The sequence below is a fragment of the Lasioglossum baleicum genome, chromosome 4 (assembly GCF_051020765.1).
Source record: "Lasioglossum baleicum chromosome 4, iyLasBale1, whole genome shotgun sequence".
Classification (NCBI taxonomy): domain Eukaryota; kingdom Metazoa; phylum Arthropoda; class Insecta; order Hymenoptera; family Halictidae; genus Lasioglossum; species Lasioglossum baleicum.
In genome coordinates, this window is record NC_134932.1 from 12997601 (window position 1) to 13015805 (window position 18205).

An 18205-nucleotide genomic window follows, 5' to 3' on the forward strand; every position below is an offset into this window, starting at 1 on the left:
CATGCACTATGTCCTTTTCTTATATTTTCCTTTTCTCCTTTTCCACGAAATTGACAAATAACTCGTTAACCAGTTTAAATATTAGCTTCATTTTATGATATTATTTTCAGTGAACCAAGGAAGAAAGCTCTTTATCCTCTCGTTAATATTTTCAATAACGATGTAAACTCTTTTACTTTCTTTCTTCAACACATTCTGCGTCCGATAATCTTGTAAACAGTGATTTCCCTAGTACACAAAAGAACAACGATGTTTATTACTTTATCAATATATTCCTGAACACTGTAGATACCTCCACACAATTTTTGCGATACTCACCGTTCCCAACGATCCCGCAAACGTTCAAAATCGTCGATTAAGCACACTCTGCCAGCGACACTGTCGCGCACACATAATCTCCGGCACGATCTACGGCCGATTGGCGATCAAATAGAATTAACCGATCCGGTCGGTGAATCGCGATTACCAGTGGACAGGTCAAATATTCCCCGGTGAAACGAACCGTACGATCTGATTCACGAGAAAAATAAAGTAAGAGGTTCGTTCGGGGTTCATTAGCGATCAGGAATTACGAAGTCCTTGCTCTGAATACATTTGAAAAGCGCTGAGGTTTTCGGAGGTGTTCGGTTCGTAGACCGAGGATGTGTGTTGGAGAAGCACAAGCTCGAGGGAGACTCGAGGCAGTTCAATCAGCGTTAAATAAATTGGTTCCTGTACGGTGTTCCAGTCTCGCCACCAGGCCAGTGCCGATTTCCCAATTGGTTGACCGGCCATCCCAACGGCGGACTCACCTGGCACACCCTCGACCTCACCACGTCTTACACGTTCCATCCTAGGAACGCTTCTCTCCACGTCACCAGATCGAACACCAGTTCCTCCAGGTTCGAAAATGGACTATTCGATGGACAACATATCCCTGGACAAGAGGACCAGGACGTCAAGATCCTCTGCAACAGCATCAAGCAGTCCAACGTCGCACAGGCCATGACCATGACCATGCTGGTCGCGCACTTCACCGTCGGATGGTGAGTTTGCTTCCATTTTCGTAATTATTAGACAACGGATCTTTATGCAAAATATAAAAAAATTTTCAAAGATGGTCAAAACTGCCCTTAGAGGTTTTTTAATGGCTATCGAATCATTCGAAAGCTAACCAAGAAAAACCTCTCCGAGTAAAATTTTAGCCCTTTAGCTTAAGCGTAAATGAGATTTTGCGCTTTTCCGTGCATTTTCCGATCTCTGATGCGTTCTAGAATTCTGAAAAAATGTGACATATTTTGGATCCTAATCGGCATTTTAGAGAAATTTTTCAGATTTTTTTGTTGCAAACTGTGCTCGTAAAAAATGAGAAACCAACAAGCCTAACTTTTGTAACTCATATCTTGTAACTCAATCATAGAACTGTTTCATAAAAACATTTCGAACGAATACAAGTAATACGAGGGTGTGAAGTTGGGCACGGACACCGTCCAGAATATTTTAATCGAAGCAGAAGTAACAACTAATTAGACACCGTCGGTGTGCCCGTTCTCCATCATGCCGTGAAAGACAAAATGACAACACCGAGAATTGTAAACGATACGAAGCATCCTGGAAATAAGAAGCTAAAGGCAGGTCGTTTGTTCGAGGCTGAAGGCTTTGTAAGGGGAATCCACAGTAGCAAACAAGGCCCGTAAATTTCGCAGGGGAAGTTTCGCCCAACGCGGACCGGTTCGTTCTGACCCAGTCAAAAGACGCACGCGACGCTCTCTGCAACTAGGTCAAGACTTTATCCGCCGCGTCTAATGCAACATTTATGAAAGTTTCCTCTTTCAAATTGCCTGTCTCGAATCTGCGAAAGGTGTGCGCAAGCGGACGTAGGAAAGGGGGGAACACAGTTTCGAAATTTCCGAAAGTTCGCGGAAAAGTTCGCGGAGCAAACAGTATTGTTATCGAGCCGCGAAACGCGGCGCTGTTTAACCCTCTGCGACGCCGCGTTATTATACTTTAAAGCCTCGGATTCATTATTCACGCTACTCGAGCCTTCTTCTTTCGCCGGGACTAGATCCACGAGAAACTGTATACATGTACGTTCGAAAATTAAAGGGGTATTCTAGGGCGTGAATTGTACATACAGTGAATTGTACGGCTGACTTGAAAAATTGAACAATTTGAACACACATTTAAAAATACTATTAATGAGAGGGTATCATGTAGCACCTGTTATTCCTCTCTGAACTCTTCGGACCCAGATGAAAATTAAATAAGAGATCACGGGGGTTCAAGGAAGAGAAAGAAAGTTCTCGTTACTCGGCAGAGAACATTCGCGTTTTGCCTGAAAGTTTGCAGGAGGGAAGAAGAGGCGAAAAAGACGCGAACGGGGACAAAGTCGTATTTTCGGGTATGTAGAACTCCGTAAGCGTGTGTCGGGCGTGTATTAACGTTGGACGCGGTCGTTTCGTTTCAGCTGTGCGTTTTTGCCGGGCGGAATATTTTCGCGGCGTCTCGCGGATCCCGCAAAACCGACGCGACGCGGTAAAAAAAGGCGAAAACAGCCTCGATAATACATTGTTTTGAGAAGGGGGACAAGCCGGGCCGGGTCGGGTCGGGACGGAGCCGGACGTCGCGCGCGCCCCACAACGGTCCACATTGTTACCGTAAATAGTGTCGCTGTTTGTTCCCCGGCAAACGTTTTAGCGCGAAGAAGAGACACACACACGCACCGTCATCGTCTACTTTTCCTTTTTATTTTCTCTTCGCCCTCTCTCTACTCTTTATTTTCTCCTCTTGTTCGCAGTCGGAGCGGTTTCATGTGCATGACGTTCTACCGAAGGGACGGCCACGTGGTCGAGGTGCAGACCGGAAGTACAGTCTCCAGGCCCGAGGAAGCGTGTAGCCCGCCGCACTTCCAACAGCACAACATACCTTTCCTCACCTTAGTCAGTGAGTACATTGTCCCGCGTTTTGATCCCCCTTTTTTACGTGTTAGAGTGGCTCGGATTTTTGACGCTAATGGACGCCACCGTAAAGCTGCGACGGGACCACTTTTTCGAGGTGGGATTGCAGGACAAATATGTTTCCATGAGTATTATTAATACTACCATTTGTTTCGTTGCCTATCTTCATCATTAAAATGTTTTATGAAATGCAACGTACCTCCTGTATAAAATAGTTACACAATTTTGCAGACTCTTTGAATATTATGCTGTGTACTGAGCGACTGTAAACAACAAAGCGTGTAAAATTAATTTGGTCATTTTCAAGTAAACTGTGCGGGATTATGGAGGTCGCACATCTGCGACTGTGGTAGCGAAATTAATTAATGAATATCATTTTTACCAGCTGCGAATACAGTTTGTTAAGAGTAAACTGAACGAAGCAGTGTTGTTATTTCTTTCATCTGCGAACACAGCACCAATAATTACTAAAACCCCTTCAAATCTGAATTACAAAAAAACTCAGCACAGTTGTGCGAGATAAAATATTCTCGTTCCTCGAAAATGTCGTAGACGTTTTCGCGGATATTTGAAGAAACACTTAGTCGATACACGTGTTCGATCGAGTTTCGATCAGATTTATTCGCAGGCGTAACAAACTCGGCGACCTCCGACCCTTCAGAATTACAGTCTGCCAGGCTCGTAAAAAGAAAAGGAGATTTTATGGCGGCACGTGAATACTTCAGCCTCAAGCTCCTCCCTTCTCTCTCGCTCTCTCTCTCTCTTTCTCTCTCCCTCTCTTTGTCGTCATCGTTTCCCACCCAAAACCGTGGAACATCGAGCACAGTCGTTACCAATTGTTCCTCCGGACTCGAACGACTGTTCGAAAGTCGCGCGCGATATCGACTTCCGGCGAACGCCGAGAATTCGAGCACCATCGAGCACCGTTTCCCTTCTCCGCCCACACGCCCGGTTACGCTCGATTTGCGTGACCCTCGAAATTTTATCGGGAGAACCCAGTCCCACGAAAGAGAAACATAGACGGGGGTGGCACAGCCCGTAGGAAAAAATGTGCCCGATGGAAACTGCGACCGACACCGATAAACTTCAAGAACACGAACTTCGTGGAGAAGTTTCTCTTCCCGCCGACCCGAGGATTTAGTGTGCCAACATTATTGCACCCGCACACCCCCGCGGATAAGAGGCACCATACCGCGACCATACTTCGTCAAATTTCGAACAGGAATCCGAACCTCTCGGGGATTAGGCGAATTTGGTGCAGAGTGAAGTCACTCTTCTAGGGTGGACTTTTCCCGGGAAATATTTTCAGAGGGACTCGCGGAGTGATTCCTGGTGGATTTTATGCATTTATGTAATTCTTGAATTTGTGGAGTTCCTCTTGTTTAAAAAAAACATACGAAAATGAATAAACAAATACAAATATAAGAAAAGTGTCTCTGAGGGGAATTTTCAAACTTCTAAGGGCTTGCTATTATTGGCGAGGATCGGTGTCTGACTACATACTGGGCCAAACCACTGCCAGCTCCTCGAAGGCAAAGTAACGCTCGAAAGGTGGCGAGTGCGCGCGCGCTGTCAAACACATCCGCATATGGCACTCCGTGCACGTGTTCTGCGTTGGTGTTATGCAACGGGTGGGTGGTAAACGAATCTTCCCGGAGAAATTGAATTTGTAGGGAGCCGGTGGAGCGCGTCACGAAAATCGTTGAAACCGCACAAATATTTTGTTTCGTCGTTTCGAACGATGGGCTCTCTCCGTTTCTCTCGGTCACTCTCTCGCTCCCTCTTTCGGTCTCTCGCGTATGGTTCGCCGCTCCGTGGCACTGTTTGCCGATCACCTGTTCCTTCGTTTGTTTTTTGTTTCCTGACTGGTTTTACATTTGTTGCTGGATCGACGTTTACCGCGAGCGCACGGTTATTCTTTTTTAATCGTACCGTTTCGGTCTCGCCCAGTGATTCTCGCATTAAAAGCCCTTTCATTCCCCGACCTCTTCGCTCCATAAACTTCGAACTTTCATCCCTCTCTCCCGCTCTGCTACTCTGTAACCTTTTCATTTTTCAACAGCCTTCGGAACGGAACCATCGAGAGGAAAAGGGTTGCGAATTTAGCGGCACCGATCTTGCGATGGTCAACTGTTTTCCAATCCGTGTCATATTGAAAAGAAGAATAAAAATTGAAAAAAATGTTCTTCTTTCGAATAGGAACTGGGTTTAAGTTTAATTTAACGTACCACGAACGGTCAAATGACCGGTTCTTTATTTTGCAATGATTGAAATGATAAAGATGCTTTCATAAGAAACGATTTCATTTTCATTAGAGCCGATATTACTATAAGAACCGTGCAAAGTCTAAATAAATTAAATTTTCTAATTTTGATAAGGCAATATGTGCCTGCTACTTTTATAGCTTGGTATGTTTAATGTTAAGCTAGACCGCCGCAAATTAAAATCATTGTCAGTCAAAGCTATCGTCGATCAAAGTTGTGGATCAAGAGTGGTTGTCAAGTTTGGTGTCGATGAATTTGTTGTCGCTGAATGTGCACCGTTAAAAATCCGTATTTTTTTTTTAACGTGAATAGAGAGAAAAATTCGAGTAAAATGCGTGGCACAGTGGTTCGTCACGTCGAGATCAACGATTGCTCGACTTCCGAACGTTCCCCGAGGAAAATAGAACCGGTTTTCCGGCGAGGCAGACGGATTAGTCCCGAATGAGTCGTTCGAGTTCTGATGAAGCCGGCCGCAATGTTGCCGGAACATCCGGATACGTTTCCTAATGGACAACTCGAGCCGTCGTGAGAATAATTAGGAAGACTCGTATTGGCCTACCGAGCTCAGCTGATGGAATTAGCGCACGTGAACAGACAACGGCGCAGTTCCATCGATTCTATTCCCTCCTCGTCTATCTATCTCTCGCCTTCTATTTACATATCTGTCTCTTTCTGTTGACGAAACAAGGGGCCAACGCCTCCAGGTCACGGGACTTCGACGTTAGTCTGCTAGCTATGGCTAATTACTGGCAAATGTTTCTCGACTTGGTATACCTTTGCTCTGGTGATGCTGTTCTTTGTTGTCGCATTTCATTATTTGTCTTTCAATGATTTGTTATTATATTCGTACTTATACGTGTAATTCTCTACCAAAAACCCTTCCTAAAATCACGCACACTACAGCACATTCAATTTTCTTCTCCGGTATCCTACGTCCCCTAATTCATCATCTCTACCCATATTTGAAAATTCGCCACCCGAGAAACAGCGTCACTGCATCAACAAGGAATTGCCACGGGATCCTACATTTTGCCGGTAGTCAGCGACAGTGAGCAATTGGAAAATTCGCCAGAAAATCAACAGACGAGCCGAAGCGTTGTTTCTCCGGCGAGGTATGAAGTCCAGGCAGGGTTTGCTCGGCTGATACGAATGCAGGCGGCGATATAAGGTTTGCTCGGCCCCGAACGAAATAGCCCAGCAGCCCGGCGCGGCGAGAGGACCCACCTTTCCCAGTCAGCCACCTACTCTTATCCCAACACCTTTTCCCTCGGCCCCCACCCCTCTCCTCTAGTTCTCTCCGCAACTTGCACATCTTCGGGGAACGCTCGGCTCCCGAGGGTCGGAGTTGTAATCCCGCGGGAGTTATTGGATTCGGTTTGATCCAGTGGTCGTTCGCTCACCTTTTCGATCTCTTTACCCTCCTTCGTCGCGACCGAGATCCTTGGGAACCCCCCGATCCCGGTGCTCAATCTATTTTCTTCCCGAAGATCGATGGAAGATCGATTTTCCAAAAATCGGCAAAAGTTCGAACTCGTTTAGGTCGCCGAAAGAAAGTGAAAAACGAAGCTCCTGCCATCAATTTCCTTTTGATTTTATTTAAGCAGAAGTACTCTATTGGAAGTATACTCCAGTTATTAACGATAAAAATTGTCTGCATTATTTTACCGATACTATACAATTTAAGCAGAACAATTTGAAAAAGCTCCAGACTCGTATAGTGAAATTGCGCAAAGAAAAACGATCGTCTTCATTCGGGACAGGTGTTTCGGTTTTATTTTCTCCGTAAAAATTGATATCCATGCAGTGATTGGTTAAGTTATTCAAATTTTTTATCTGGCAAGGGTCGGGTTTCGATTTTGATTGTTAATTTTTTAGAGTATTTTACGAGACGCTGAATAATTGAAGAATCGAGTGGCCGAACGGTTATCGATAAAGATAGATTCGATCTAAAAATTTCACGGGTTTCCGTTCCTACTTGAAAAACCCATCGGAATGGACTCTCCATTATGTTCTATGGTCGGGATCGATTCAGCCGGTACATCGTAAAATCGGTGGATTCGGGTGCGGGACGTTTTCGTTTTCGATCTGCATCCGTGTGCCGCATTATTTGTGGTTATTCAATGCGGCTGATTTTGTTGTGCACGCAACAAACCTTTTAGTGGCGCATGGCCTCTCGCTGGCCACAGACTTTGTTAGATTAAATAGCTCGACGACAGCGACACGGCCACGCACGCGGGTCAACGGCCGAACGCAAACAAAACTTCAAAATGGTGGCTACCATGTGCCACCGAGCAATATTGACAGTAAGCGGGACCGCGGATTTTCTACGCTTATGACACTCGCTCGCCGGTACGCAAATCCTCGAAATATTCGACCTAACGAGAACTCAACGAGCATTACGTCTTATTTGCACAGAATCAAGTCCTTAATCTTGCAGCATCATCGAGAATCCGGCTGACAAACAAAGATATTAATATTATTATTCACTTTGGTTTAGCATCTAATTTTCTTTAGCGACCGTGGAATTATTCGCCACGCCGAGTACGAATCCGACGAAATATTCGGCTCAACGGAAGCTCTGCAAACACTGCATACTATTTCGCAGTAAATGAAATTCTCGGTCTTCTGTATCATCAGAAAGCTATTGCCGCAATAGAAATATTCAGTTCGGGCTTACTGTAGTGACAACAATTTTCTACAGTTACCCTGCTGCTCTTGATGCTCTTCATCTTTTCTAATGGCACTAAACTGGTACAATGACACAAAATGATTTTCTCTCGAATATCTTGACTTGAACGCTGCTGGAAGGTGTGAAATCATTTTGATCACGATTCACTTTGTTCCTTCGAATCTCGTTGTCCAGTGTCGATTGCAGCATTGTTGGTTCAAGCACGATCTGGACCCTAACAGGGCAGCGCGAACCTGCGGCCGAATTACTCGTGCATGATGCATTGTCTTCGAGTCGCTTACCTGATTAGTACATCAACAGGGCAGCCCAGACATCCACTATTCAGGAAGTCGCCTCTGAAGTGACACATCTGCCGCTAATGGGCACGCTCCCTGTCCACCATGGCTGACTCCGTTGACCTTACGGCATCCCGTGAAACTGCACACGCGAATATATTCCGCAGATACAGCCTAATGCGAGTGCATTCACAGTAAACTCCCCTTGAAGGCTCAATTCGTGCTCCGACAAGGTTCCCTTTGTGAAAATCATCAGGTTCTGCAATTATAGCCTCGTAAAGATAGATCTCGATCGACACACTATGTATTCATATAATACGTTAAATGTGCGCAAGAGACGGATGGAAGGGTTGAACCATTTTTACTCGGGTTCCGTTCAGCCGGATAAACAAAGTTCGTTCGATCGCGGATAAACGTCGGGAAGCCCGATTCCGATGGAAACTCTGGGTTTCCGGTTTTTACGGGGGACAGTCGCAAAATTATAATCGTCCCGAAAGTTCGAATCGATCGAGCTGTTGCCGTCGAGTCCGCCTGGGCGGCGATTTTCTGGATAGGAACCACGACCAAAAATTCGCTCCTCCGGCTCCGTGCGCGCCCGACGATAGATCATTCGTTTCTCCCAGGGAAAACTCTTTTCTTGAGCGAGGCGCTTCCTCCTTCCTCCACTTTCCTTCTTCCTGCACCCATAAGCTATACAATATCCGCCGGTGCAATAAAGTGGACCATCCACTGGCCATCCATCTTTTTTTCTTGCCACGCAACCCGTCTTCTTACCTCGTTCGCCCGTCCTCTTTGTCTCACCTTCGTCTTCCGCCGGGTTCTTCTTCCGCGAGAACCCGAAACTTTTACGACCACTCGAACACGGGACAAGACATTGATATTCCATTGACGAGACCGGAGGGATTGCTAGGCCGGAGCTGTGTCGCGGGGGATGCGAGAAATTGACAGCGAACGTGCACAAATTCTCTACAATCTGTTTTCTATGAGACTCGGGATTTTTAGAAAGCTCTAAAGTGGGTTCTGCAGGTCTCAGAATTTTTTCGACGTTCTTCTGAATCGTAAAATTTTGTCAAACTCTCTGAAAGATTTCTCCAGCGTTCAAAATTCATTTGTCCGAAATGTTTCAAATGCCCCGGGACAAAGTGACCAAGCCGCCGATTACACAGGACGGTTCCGAATCGAAGTTAGGGCCGTAGGAAGTTTGTACGGGTCGGTTCGCACTTATGGTATGGCGTGGATTAGTCGCGGATTCGCCGCTTCGAACGGCAATAAACGTACCAGCCGCGACGCGGTTTGGTTAACTGTCTGTGGTGTCTTTATCGTTATCGTGTATCCGGAGACTTATAGTTTTACGTGCTGTTCCTCGGGCCGCGACTAAACTGCTCCCCCCTCACCCTCTCTAGTAACTGCCTCGTGATTTTGACGGTGCCGATGAGAACCCTGGGAAACGGAGTACCGTCAGAACTGCGCCAAAGTAACGTTTACCCTCTCCGCTACAAACATTATAGAACGTGTCGCCAGAAAATTGCGTCTCGATCTACTGACGTTCTTCGAGACCCCATAACGCTTTCGAAGACTCTAACATGCTCCTCATAAGCTCTACAATTTTTTTGAAGACCCTAGACCGTTTCCAAGGGTCCTACAATTTTCCGACAGGCTCTAGAATGTTTACCACATGCGTAACAAATTTTTAGTTGAGTCTGAGCTGCTTTCCTGAACTCCGCAGTCACGCATGCACCGAATCGAAATCGGACGATTCCCTTTTGCGAAAACACTGATCATTCGCCGGCGGCGCATCTGCGAAATTCCATTTTGAAGTTAGATTGATAGAGGCCCACTAAGCGTAATAAGTGGCGGATTCCGTGCGGGATGCCTCGAAGTTGTAAGAGGTCCGGAAGCAAAATCATCATCAACTGGATGAGTGAAACGATTGTAAGCGGCGAACGGTGTAAGTGCACTCACGACATCGGATATAACGAGCACAGGATCCGGCCAATTCGAAGTTGCCACGAGGGTAAGAAGCAAAGTCTGGAATTGATCGTGAGTGAGTGGAATGGAGTCCGAGAGAGAAATGAATCCCTCGGGAACCGTAATGTTCTCTCGGAGGGGGAGAGAGAAAGAGAGGGCGAGAGCCGCATAAGAACAGAGAGAAAAAGGAAGAGATGCTCCTTAATGAAGAATAAAGCGAAACTATTTAGGCTGGGAACGGCCGAACCTGCCGCAATAGAGAAAGATATATTAAGACAAGGGGGAAAACGAATCACGATCGTCGTCGGGAGAGAACGGCAACGATCTTTAAATATTATTTACCCCTCCGTTTGATCGGCAGGCGAGTTTGAATTAGCCGGAATCTCGTTGGCCGTTCGATTGGCCGAGGATTTCTCTCAAACGGAGAAACAGACGCGTGAAAAAAAGAAATTCTTCGGGCGAACACTGGATTACGTAAATCGAGAACTGGGGAACGAGATGACCGGCTCGGAAGAACGTAAAAGTACCTGCGACACTAGCTCTAACGAGCTCGACTCCCTGAGCAATTAAGCTTTCGCCGGCGCGACACCGTGTTTTCGCCTCCTCCAAGGACCGGGAGCATCGCGGCGCGTAACATCTTTGTCACACGGCAAAAACCGGGCCAGCACGCCTCAACGGGGCACAGGTATTCTGTCCTAACACTCTACTCTTTTCACCATCTGTGGAATAATCCCTTTTGTTCCTCGGTTTCGACGGAATGTTTTTCCCCAGGCCCTACAATTTTTCCAAACACTCTAAAGAATTACTATATGCTATAGAAATTGTTTCAGAGGTACAAACATTTTTTTATTGACTGCAGGATGCTTCTCTTGGACTTCAAAATTTTATGTTGGAATACTATTAGAAAGCTCCAGAAAGACGAACAATCCAGACGAAGCAGAGCACCCAGTAGATATGCAAATCGTATAAGCGAATCGCGGTCGTCGTGTCACGCAACAGGAGTAATCTCTTGCTTCCCGCGGATCGTGCGAAGACATACATTCCGCTATCGCGAATCTCCGTGCGAATGATCGGTTGCGTGGGCGTGTGAAAGAACAGAAAACAGAAAAAGAATGAATGAGAATGCGAGAGAAAGAGAGAGAGGGAGCGAGACGATGATGGTAGAGGGGAAAAAGCGACGGACTGGAGGGATTGTTTAACAGGCAGGACAGAGCGTAACGAGCCGGAAAGGGCAACAACGGTTGTCGGTTCGCGAATCAAATTCGCTCCAGGTGGCTCGGCCCAGTCGCAGCTGAATTTGTCACTCGCAGGCCTCGCGGTTTTTTGTTTAATTGATTTATGGCACCGCACACGGCGATGTAAAAAATCGCTGTGACGCGAGAGCGTGCGCGCGCGCGTGCGTGCAAAACGAGAGCGCGTACACAGCGCGATGATACGGCTTGCGATTATAAATCGCTCGCCTACTACCGCCGTCATTATACAAGAGCTATCCACTCGCCACTCCCCCTCCAATCCTATTCAAATTATATCTCGTGTTTGGAGAGCGCCGAAAGGATGTTTGTACCGTGGAACCGCACTCGGTCAGACATTGTTGGAAAATTGGCCGGAAAATTGAAATTGGGTCAGAAAATCATTCGCCGATTCACGGATCGCCGATTTTAGCCGGCCGCGGCGGCCACTATTGTCCTCTCCTTCTAATTGTGTTTATATCACAATAGCCAACATTTTTATTTCACGTAAAAATCGCTCCAAAATATTTTCTACAAAACGTGCAATTTGTTTGAAATTTCTAAAATGTTCTTCGAACACCGCACAGTGTTTTAAATAGTCCTATAGCACATTCTACCGGCTCTAAAATGTTCTATAGAGAACATGTCACCTATAGAGGTTACACAATTTTTTCGACGGTCAGAAGATATTTGACTAAAAATAAATTTGCCTTCGGACATACAATACTTTAAACAATTCAGTATACTCTGTCGGCAAGAACTTTTCATAAACCCGGTAAACCGATTTCGCAGCCGTGGTCGAGCGTTTATAAACAATACATCGGGCCGACGGAGTAACCGGAACACCGACTACCGAAGTTGCCCATTGGAACAGACCACCGTTACAATGTCCGAGGCCAGTCTTTGGCCCCTATAAATCACGAAATCACCGCACCAGCCAAAATCATGCTAGAATAATTCAATCCCTTCGCAACGATGACCAGCTCGATAATGTTTCCAGCTCGTCGATCGAGCGCTAGGAGGGCACGAGGCTTCTCTCTACTCTCCAGCAGTTGCCAACGCAAATAAGCCGCTCGCTCGGTTGCCAGCGGAGAGCCAAATGGTCAACGAAAGTCATCGGCAACCCTCTTTCACATGTGTGCAGTTCTTTACCTTGTTCTCTCATGTCTGACCACAGGCACATTCTACTTAATCCGCTACACTATATAGATAAACGGATAAAAAATTCTACACTAACTTCCACCTTTCAAAAGGGACTGAAGCTACCAGTTGATTGAGCTGAACAACAAAGATTTGTTTAAAGTCACCGGAGAAATTCTGTTGAGAGTAGTTTAAAAGCGTTCGCAATGGGGCGAAGTTAAGCACAAATTACGACAAGGTTGAAAAGAGGAAAACCGTAGAACGGTATCGAAAAGAAAAGAGAAACAAAGAACTCGGGGGACAGTGTAGAACGGTGAACCATCCAGAAAGGAGAGAGACGATGGGAGAATGGGAGAGAGCCTCAAAGTCTGGTACGGTTGGCTAGTTAAGCGGCGCAACGGCGGTCAACCGTTGAATATATTATATTTTTAAATCATCCGCACGCTGGCTGCTTCCGTAGCCTGTCAGGAACATGGCAGCTTGTCTAGATGCTCGTATTAGAACGCGTCGCGGCATGCTAGCGCGAAGTCTATGTGACGCGTGCACACCTACAAACCGTTCCATTTTAAACCCGTAAACGGATATGTCTCGCGCAACACTTTAAAAAACCGAATAAAGCTGATGGCGATGGAGAAACTGGAGAATATTTTCATACGGCTGTACAAATTTGACAGGGCCAGTAGAAAAATGGCATGTGTAGACGTCGATGTTACCCTTCACCGACAGGGACCGTTTCTCTTTTCGCCGAAAGAAAATTACCAACGACGGGAACGATCGGAATACTAATTACAAATGTCCGTCTCCTTCTCGTCTATTCCTCTCGCTTGCAAATTTTCGAAAAAGGGAACAACAAAATTTGTGTTTTAGAACGAAAGCCAGCTTTTCGTGGATTTTCGTGCAGTTTCACCGTCGAAGAAATTGCTTCGATTGTTAGAAAAGTAACACTCGAAACGCGGCTATCGGAAAGCAAGAGAGCCAGATGAAGAGAGGGAGCGAGCTTGTTGAACTATTGATTTTCATTGTTCCCGCGGAAACTATACCCGTTCCTAAATAATCGCGCGTTGACCTGCTGCCGGCCGGAATAACTTTTCTAATTTATAATTTGCCGCGGCACGTTCCGTCTCTCTCTCTCTACTCTGCTCTGCTCTGTGGAACCCTCGAGCATATTTCGGCCATTCATTAAAATAAAGTTCGCAGCGCGGGCCAACTTCGGGCCGATACAATACCTTCCATCGGGGGATCGACTTTCCGAAGGGTTAAGAGCCGATCGCTCGGCTCTCGCAATTATCGGCGAAATAATCAGCGGGAATTTTCAATGGCGCCGGGGCTGTTCTTGCGGGCTGGAATAAAAAACTCCCGTTCAACTTCTTCGGCCAGCATTAAATACGTCGCGACGCGAGAAGAGCCGCCTTGTCGCTTTCGCAAAATTTATGATTGTCCCTCTCTCTCTCTCTCTCCTCCTCTTTTCCCTCGCTTTCTTTTTCGTTATTAAACCGGGAAACCGCGAGCCTCGTTTCGAACGACAGCACCCTCTCTCTATCTTCCCCTATTTTTCTCCCGCTTTCTTTGTTGCTCTCTTGCTTTCTCTCTCCGGCTCTTTGTCTCTCTCTCCGGGCATTAATTCGATTCGCCTCTCGCCGTGGCTGCTTTTTCCCCGTTTGTTTTCCAGCCATCAGCCAATACGGTTTATAAAAACCGACGGGTCTATCGGGCCGGTGTGCGCCCGACCCCTGCTCCATTTTTGTAATGCTGTAATAATCAATAGTGCGCCCCTGCTAAATCGCGTAACCCTCCCCGTCCCCCTCCCCCTCCACCCACGTCTATTTAATCGAGACAACGAGAGCACGTACCACCTACCACGGTTTCTACGTGAGCCGCGGTCCATGCAACGGGTGTGCCTATTTCCACCTTCGAGCGTACACTCTGACCCTCTCGATCCGATTTTCTATGGAATCGCTGCTGCTCCAGCTTCCCGGAAAAATCAAATGGAAATTCATTTAGATCGACGCTCTGTGTTGTCTGGCTGTTCGGAGCGGGCTTCAGATCATTTTATTTGAACGTGTACTCGAAGCAATTTTCCTCTTCGGCTACTCTTCGCACTTTATTAAGTCTTAATACTGTTTCTTGAAATAAATGTCTATGTGTAAATTCTGTTTTGCAATGGATTCAGACAATTTTTATTTTGCACGGAAATGCAATGATTTAAAGATAATGCTTCAACGACGACATCTGTCACACAACGTCGATGAAATTCGCTGAAAAAAAAAGGAAAAACAGAATAGGAATCGAGAATCGAGAGTAAAAAATGGCCCCGATGATCGGCCTCGATACCCACTCGATATTTTCCGACGAGCGCGCGCGCGCGCGATTCGATCAAGCGAGATACACGGCATTTGAATAATGAAAAAAAAAATCGAATTACTTGGTGGGAGTACCGTTTTGCTCGGCAATTACGCAGGCTCTACGCAAATTTGTAATCCGGGGGATCGTATGCAGGCCGCATACGCTCGACGACGCATCTCGCAATTTTAATCCGTGACTGCATAGCGCGTGTCACATGCTGTTTTTGCGTTCGCTATACGTCGATAGAGATTTCGACTGTCGTCCTGTATTTGGATCCCTTGAATCTTTCGCTCGATGTCGTATAGAAGTGATTTCATAAAATGGAAAAATATACTCTCTTGTATATTTACCAATAATTGCGAATGAAATAATTCAACAAGTCATTTCGACTCGTCCGGTAGTTCTAGTGCGAAACAATGTCCAATAGAAGACAATCATGGGATTCAAAAATATGAAAAAGGAGGAGCCACGTACAACGTACTACTGTTAACAATGATTCTCTGAAAACATCTACGTTCCCTAAACAAAAAATTAATACACACCAGCTCTAAAATCCTTCAACTTTTTCCTCCGCTCCAACCGTTCCTCATTTCCATGGCAACTGCCCCGAATTATGCAAAAACGCACAGGAGAGCTAGTTCAGCAGCTCGAGCTCGAATCTCGATGACAGATCTCGAGGCAGGGAGCCTCATAGAAATTGCGAGATCTTGAGAGAAGCTGGCAGAAGATTTCCAAGAAGATATTCGCGGTGATCTAGCATTAGCTCGCCGTTGACACCGATCCGCAGTCCCAGGGGACATAGCCGAGCTAACTATCATAGGGTATCGCGGTGGAATAAGGTTCCCTGAGCAGCTGAAGCTGCAATGGCCGCTCTGGAAGGAAAGAAGATGGAGCTGGTGATAAATATGCAAGGACCAAGGCTCCTCGGAGCCGGTAAACGCAAACGTGAGCCGCGTGAAGGTATTCAAAGGTTGGCTGGCGCGACCCTAAGGACCTCGACTCGCGATTAGCCTCGTTAAGGCTCGAAACGACGGCAAACGAGCGAGCTGCCCTCGGAGGGCACCCGCTGCTTGACCTTTCCTTCTCCGCAAGAAGCTGCAGACGCGGATATATACAGTTAGAGAGGGTGAGGGTGGGATGAGAGGGGCTGGATAATCTCCAGTAATGTCCGCATCGCCTCTCGCAGTTAGAATTTCCTCGGCGAGAGGAATTGTTCGCCGGGAAAACGAGAACGGACGAAAAAGGGACGAGTGGCGTGTAATTTGTCCGGAACCCTCTTATTGAATTCGCCGGTGGGACACGCCATGCGAACGCTGCGCCGGGGAAAACCGTTTCGTGGCGGAGCGCCCGTCGAATCTAATACAAAGATAAATATTTGAACAGCTACTTTTATGCTACCGGCATTCCTTTATCGGGAATTGTTGTTTGCCCGTGTCGTCTAACAAACCGAGACGAACCACCTTCGCCGAGCCGGGATAGAGAGGCCGCCGCAACGCTACCGATGACGCGTCGCATTTTCTCGAAAATCTAACCAGAACTTAATTTTTCAAAGTACGACGCGACGTTTGGTAGATAGCACATATCTGAACATTACGGCTAGAACGAAACGATGTAAAAAGTATTGTTGCGTAAAGATTTGACTGCAAGCGTCTGAAAGCGTCCACCTGGAGCTGGTTAAACGGATTCCAGCATCATCAGGGATGACGGCGGATGAGTAAAAAATGAAGAGGCGCAATAACGGAAGAAAAATGGGACGAGGCTTGCGCGGAGGATATGGTAATGCGGGAAGAGAAAGAGCACCCGGTTGTTTCCGTGTTCCGGGTTTACATACGGCTGCTTTGATTCCGGAAGCGCGGCGGCAGGCTAACAACGTTGTTTGCTTCCGCCGGATGATCGAGCAGCGCTAAAACCGGAAGAATCGGGGGCACGATGGCCCGGCACGGCCCGACTCGCGCATTCAAAGAGGAACCCTCGAATTGAAAAGAAGCGCGCGGCCGGGCCGCTCTCATCTACCTTCCGAGTTTTGCATACAACCGCATTTAGCAACGATTCGAAAATTATGAATGAATTGTGGCACGATCATTTCTGACGCTTCAAAATCTTCGAAGAATGTGGGTGCATGTCTTACAAAGTAAAAAAACATTTTTGTCTTCGAGAAAAATACTACTCATCGAAATCCAGAAATATTCCAACGCTCGCGTCACTGTCGACCAGGAGGGTTTGATAATTACCATTTTTCTGGGCTATTAGCTTTTGGAGGCTGAGGAGCAGCCAGAATCGGAACGGTAGGGGTTGAAGGAGAGGCATGGGGGTTGAAGAAGGTAAACCCCCGGGCGGAAGGGGCGGGAGTGGGCGCAGACCCTCGGCTAGACTCATTTTTCATAAGTTCGAAAAACACACCCGGGGCAGTCGGTGCGTAAATTTGAATTTCTCCGTGCGGCTGCGGCGAGGCTCCGACTAGCCTGGTCCATAGCCGTTCCTTGGTGGTTGTTGCGGGGATGGCAGGGTAAGGAGAAGCCAGTCTGGAGGAGCCATTGAGCATATGGCGCGGAATTTCGAACGACTTTTTTCCCCCCAGTCCACGGCTTCATTCTTCTCTATGGAGGAATCCGCGGCCCCGGAAACGCTGCTTTTTGGTCTTATTGAACTTGACTATGGCCTCTGTAGAGACATCAAAATTTTTCGGTATTGGCTCAGCACTGTAGCTAACACCGAACGTCAAGTCACATCGGATCCAGGTTTCTCGCTTTACAATTGTGGAGAGAATTATTAAGAACTATGACATTTCTCTTTGGATGTAAACGATAAAAAGCGTGGTCCAATTATTGAATTTCAAATCAGTTGTCCTAAATTTCTGGACAGCAACTAATAATCTTTTTTGACCTGACCCGTAAGTTTCTACACAGCACTCCGTTCTCTTTTTTCATTTCGCCGGGCGAAATTCAGTTATCATTTATTTTTGCTTTGCCGTAGTAATGCTCGATCATCTTTTTCCCGAGATTCATGAATTCCTTTCCATCCCCATCGTTCGGATAATCGCATAAAGAGGCTCGCTCGTGCAGCAGCAGAGCATCGTGCTCGCAGTTCATTTCGCTGCAAACATTTAATACGCGTCGGGAAGAAAAGTTTATCACTTTTAATTAAGGGGGGGAGGTGAGGAGGAGGGAGGAGGATGGAGGAGAACGAGGAGGGGTTGGTCGGACAATTACGTGACGTTTCATTCAGGCCGGGGGCGAGGCGACATATTTTTGCCGGTGACATTTATTCGAGATTTGTCCCCGTAATTAAACGGGAATTAAGGGACGCAATTATCGGGCCGCGCGCGCGTCGGGTTATTAGATTAAATTAATCGTTGATTAAA

General features: G+C 46.7%; 1 protein-coding gene across 3 annotated transcripts in view; it reads left to right on the forward strand.

The window, feature by feature from the left end:
- The window catches only part of LOC143208348 (uncharacterized), a 315575-nt gene that overhangs the window by 249381 nt on the left and 47989 nt on the right, over positions 1–18205 (forward strand). For all 3 annotated transcript variants that reach the window (XM_076422728.1, XM_076422730.1, XM_076422731.1), the window contains 2 exons: positions 728–1025; positions 2777–2922. In XM_076422728.1, coding sequence (XP_076278843.1) covers positions 728–1025; positions 2777–2922 — 444 coding nt within the window. The remainder of the gene's footprint in view (positions 1–727; positions 1026–2776; positions 2923–18205) is intronic.